Here is a 4,960-nt window from a genome sequence, read left to right as displayed (position 1 = left end):
CCGCACACCTGCCCCACGCAAGAGCCAGCACCGACCTGCTCGGAGACCTCAGCATGTGGCACCCCCTCTCCTGCGGGCTTTCACACCCCTCTGAACTAACTTGGGGTTTCTTCTGCTCCAACTTGCTCTCCACCGCTAACTGGGTCAGCAGAGCCTCGCGGCCAGGACTGGTCCCTCCTCGCTGGTTTTTGAGGGTCCACAGCCGAGGAGGAATCACTCCGCTGTGTTTTGCGCCCTAGGAACGCTCCTCTGAAACCCGGGGGAGAAATAATCCTTGGAGGCAGCGACCCAGCCTACTACACCGGGGACTTCCACTACCTGAACATCAGCAAGAGCGGCTACTGGCAGATCAGCATGAAGGGGTGAGGCCAGGGAGTGCCTCTGCCCAGCACCGGGTCGCATCCTGCAAACCTCCCTGGGTGTGAAAGGGTGGGCCAGGGAAAAACGTGCTGGGTGCTGGGGAAGGTGGTCCACGGAGGCTTGTTTTCACTCGGTATTGCTGGCGGATGCTTTCTTCTCTGGAGAGGATTGGGGTTGGTTCCTCCAGCACAGAGTTGCAGAGCTGGGGGCTGCAGAGGGGGTGGCACCGTGGGCTGATTCAATTTGGAAGCCACAGTGGAAGAGTTTAACCCCCTTTAGTCCTGCAGAAGGAGCGTGAGGCACTGAAACAATTCTGCTTTGTTTAATACAAAAAAAATAAAAACCACACATGATGAAGCTTAGCTTTCACATTTGAGAAACCTGAAGGGAGGGTTCCCAGTGTCCCTGGAGAGTCTGTACTCCGGCGGCACCCGGAGCAGCACATGTTCTGCCTGGCCAGCGATCCCTGGCCAAAGATGTGGCACACTCGCCTGTGGGCACCCGTGGCCCTGGGAACCGAGCTGTGGTGGTCACCATGGGAGACTGAGGGTCACCTCTCACCCCTCCTGCTCCAGGGTGTCCATAGGGGCTGAAATCCTGTTCTGTAAGGAAGGCTGTTCAGTGGCCATCGACACAGGAGCATCCTACATCACCGGCCCAGCCGGCCCCATCTCCGTGCTGATGAAAGCCATCGGGGCAGCAGAAATGGCCGAAGGAGAGGTGCGTAAACCCCTCCTCTGCCCCGCTTCGTGTCCCTGCCGCCTTGGCTGCCTGTACCCCAGCCCATCCCTGCCCCAGCAAATGAGCTCAGCACTGTCTCCTCCTCCCACAGTACGTGGTGGACTGTGACCGAGTCCCTCAGCTGCCCAACATCTCCTTCCACCTGGGCGGGAAGGGCTACGTGCTCAGCGGCTCAGCCTACATCCTTCGGGTAAGCCCCATCCCTCCGTGCGGGGCGGGAGGGTGGCTCTCCCCAGGCTGGCTGCATCTGCTGAGGAAAGCAGTGTTATCTCAGGGTGCAGCTCTCCTGCAGCATCCTGCATTCCCCTGGCTCCCCTAAAGCAGCTGAGATGAGCCCCAGAATGATGCTTTTTGTTTTTCCCCAAACCTTCCTGTTCAGCAGAGGTGTCCAGATGAGTCAGACCAGCTTGTCACTGCTTCCTTGGGTGCTTTTGGGGAGATTTGGGGTGAGCAGCAAAGAGCAGAGACAGGCAGGGATCCTGGAGGAAGGAATGTCAAGGCCAAGCAGAAGGTGTTGAGCTGGGGATCACAGCCCCTCCTCGGGCACGCTGCGGTGGAGATCTCCCTCCTGGCACCTCCATCACCACATGGGTCTCCTCCGTTTTGCAGCAATCCCAGTATGGGGAGGACATCTGCGTGGTGGCTTTCTCAGGGCTGGACATCCCACCCCCAGCTGGTCCCCTCTGGATCCTGGGCGCCAGCTTCATTGGGCACTACTACACCAAATTTGACCGACGTAACAACCGCATCGGCTTTGCCATGGCCCGCTGACGGCCGGGGGGCTGCGGAGAGGGATGAGGGAACCAGCCTGGAGGCAAGAGTGCCACTAAGAAGAAACGATTTGAAGTGCAAACGAGAACAGCGTTTCCATACAGCTCAGCCACCTCCTCTCTTTGCTGAAGCAACTGCAAAACCTCGCCTTCTCCCACCCCAAAACCCCCGCTCTGCTTCCCGAGAGTCTCTGCTGCTGGGGAGAACCGAGCCTTAAACGCATCTTCTAGTGAGCGTGTTCAGGCTGGAAATCAAAGCGGGATCCTGTGTCCGGAGCTGCGCCTCCAGGGTGATGTGCAATAGTACAGCTGGCACGCGCTGAATTGCTGCCGGTGTGGGGGTGCTCGCAGGTTGCAGGCAGGCTGAGGAGGGATGCTCTGTTACCATTCGTGCTATTCTTTAAATGGGAGAAAAATAATCCGGTTGTGTTTAATGATCGGTTTAGCTGGTGTTAACCCTGCGCCTCTCCATGGCTTTAAAATTAAACAATCTAAGAGCAACAGGATGCTGAGTGGATGCTTATTCTTGCAGAGGGGAGAGAACAGATACTTTTATTAAGAGAACTGGTCAACCAACGTTCCTCTGCTGGGATCCCCCGCTGCATTTATGTCCTTCCCTGTTTCGTAAGAGCGAAACACCCTCCTGGCTAGTGCCACAGCATCTACATGTAGGCACATCAGGATCTTTTCAAACAGCTAACAAGCTGTTCCTGCAGGAGATGAGCTGCTGTGTGGGCTACCCATGTCTTGACCTGCTTTCCCACAGGGGGCTCAGGACCACTGGTTGCACCCCTGGGGACAGGGACAGGGCTGCTTTGCTGCTCTTTGGGGAGGAGAAGGTGCCTGCAGGTCTGGTTAAGGGTGGCTGACTTTGTCCCACCAGGAAGGCAGCTCTTGCTGCCCCAGTGCCTGGATCTGTTTCCATTGCCACGTTGGCTCCAGCTAACAACTACAGGCTTGCGTCTGTCCTGGCCGTGTGCGGAGATGCTCAGCAGGAGCACGCTGGAGCTGCGAGCCCCGTGCCAGCTGGCCCGGCGGGAAGAGCAGACCAGTGCTCCCAGCTGGAGGCTGACATTTCCAGTTCCGCGGGAGAGCTGCGGTGCCTCGAGTTACAGCCCAGCAGCTGGAAATCCAAGCGCTCCCCAATGCCAAGCAGTTTGCAATACACTCTCATCTCCAGTTTGACCAGCTCAGGTGCTGTGATTGCTGCAGTCCACAGTCGAGCCCTGGGAAATGTGCCTGTAAAGCAGAGCACAAGACTTGGGCTTCTGGAGCAGAGCCTGGAGCAAGCCATCGTCTGAGTGCAATCGCTCGCAGAAGCTGCTCATCCTCATTTCTGCAACCAGCGATGACTGCTGATGAGCTCCAGTGCTGCCCGAAGTGCAGGCTGACAGGAGCTACCCCTCCGGCTGCAGGGATGTTCGGGAGTGCGATGCTCTTGCCAGCACCGAAACAGTGGCTGCTGTGTGACCTTTCCAGCCAGGTAGGCAGCAGCCTCCGCTCCTCTCGCCAGCCCTCCCTACCTCCCAGCACAGCACCTCGGCCCTGCCCCATGGAGCAGCAGCCCAGCCGTACAGCAGAGAGGATGCGGCTGAGCGGATGTTTGTCCCTCCTGGGAAGGTCTCTGCAGCCACAGGGCATTTAAACCTCTTAATGTCAGGATGCACAACCCTGGATCTCCAGGGATGGGAAATTCAAGGCACCCAATGATGTTATTTGTTTCTTTCCATCGTTTTCACCAGCATTGATCCATCACCTCCAACACGGGGCCGAGGAGCGCAGCAGTGATGACTCTTTGGGGCCTGGGGATGGAGGGAAGGGGCCCCAGCAGTCAGCGTATCTCACTTTCATCCAGCGTTTCCTGAGCACACCCGGGCGCTCCGGGCAGCTGCTCAGGAAACCCCAGGGGCTGGGAAGCAGCGGCAGCACAGGCAGGGAGGGCAGGGGAGGGAGGGCAGGGCTGCCCAGAGACCCTCGGCAAGGGGGGATCTGCACAGGCCAGTGCTGGAGCTACAGCCCGGCCTCCCCGCAACCTTCTGACCATACAGAGATGCTGGCAAGCTTCTCCCCTTCCTTGCTACCGTGGGGAAACTCTCCACTTGGAAATAACTAAGCCTCCTCTGTCCTATTCTACACCGCAGAGGCTCTGGTCTGAAGGAAACTCGAGTGGATGTGAGATTGAAAAAGCACCAAGTGACTTAAGCCCCCGTCATGGCTTCTGCCTATAGCCCTCAGCTGGAAAATGGTCGGGCTGGACTAAAATAGGATGTTTTTGTGGATCCAGATCCTATTCAGCACAGTCGTTTCAAGCAGCGGGAGGGAAAAATGCCTGGGCTGCTTGTGGTGCTGCTCCTGGGCCCCTTAAGCCAACCTATTAACACCTCTAATCGCCTGCACCAGGGCAATTTCCTGGTGGCTGCTGCGCGGTCCTGGCTGCGAGGCATCGCTAACCCGCAACTGCCCCGAATTAACGCTTGCGATGGTTATGGGCGAGCAATTAGGCCACACTCAGCCCAGCAAAGCAGTAGGAACAATTACGACCATCCTATTAAATCTGACAGAGCTCGCTCTATATTTAGAAACACAGGGAACTGGCTGGTTTATTTTTTTTTCCCCTTCCTTAAATGATTTTCCCCAACTCTCCATGGTCCATTTAGCTGGTTTCAGCCGCAGCCAGCTGTAAACTTTGGAGGGGGCATTCTCCGCTCCGAGCCATGTGCAGTTGTTATTTCCTCTGATAACGAAGCCGGGCTGGAGCGGTGTCAGGGGGCTGTGCCAAGGGGCGAGTCCTGCTCTACCTTTAACCATCAAACCTCTCTCCAGCCCACCTGTAAATCCCCCATGGGGGTCAGCGCTTGGTGCCTGAGATGGCAGCGGGGCTGGAAAGGCCGGCCCAGAGGGGACCCGTCCCTCCTGGAGCCCAGGATGCTGCCGGCACATCCATCTCATGAGCGGCATCCCCATCCTTGTTATCCCGGACCCCAAAAGGATTTTTTGGGGGGGGTGGAGCCCCGCCCTCCCGGATGGCTGAAGGGCTCCGGGGATGGGGATGGGGATGAAGGAGGCATCTGGGCGGAGAGCACCGGCAG

General features: G+C 57.7%; 1 protein-coding gene across 1 annotated transcript in view; it reads left to right on the top strand.

Annotated features, from left to right (window-relative positions):
- Positions 1-1,872, top strand: part of REN (renin) — a gene marked incomplete at its 5' end in the record, with an annotated part of 3,278 nt that extends 1,406 nt beyond the window's left edge. The window contains 4 exons of the mRNA XM_009707121.1: positions 240-362; positions 936-1,080; positions 1,193-1,291; positions 1,711-1,872. Of these exons, the coding sequence (XP_009705423.1) occupies positions 240-362; positions 936-1,080; positions 1,193-1,291; positions 1,711-1,872 (529 nt within the window). The remainder of the gene's footprint in view (positions 1-239; positions 363-935; positions 1,081-1,192; positions 1,292-1,710) is intronic.
- Between the last annotated feature and the right edge of the window lie 3,088 nt (positions 1,873-4,960).

Source organism: Cariama cristata, unplaced genomic scaffold (genome assembly GCF_000690535.1).
Source record: "Cariama cristata isolate BGI_N322 unplaced genomic scaffold, ASM69053v1 scaffold22579, whole genome shotgun sequence".
Classification (NCBI taxonomy): domain Eukaryota; kingdom Metazoa; phylum Chordata; class Aves; order Cariamiformes; family Cariamidae; genus Cariama; species Cariama cristata.
This window is presented reverse-complemented; position numbering and strand designations above follow the sequence as displayed.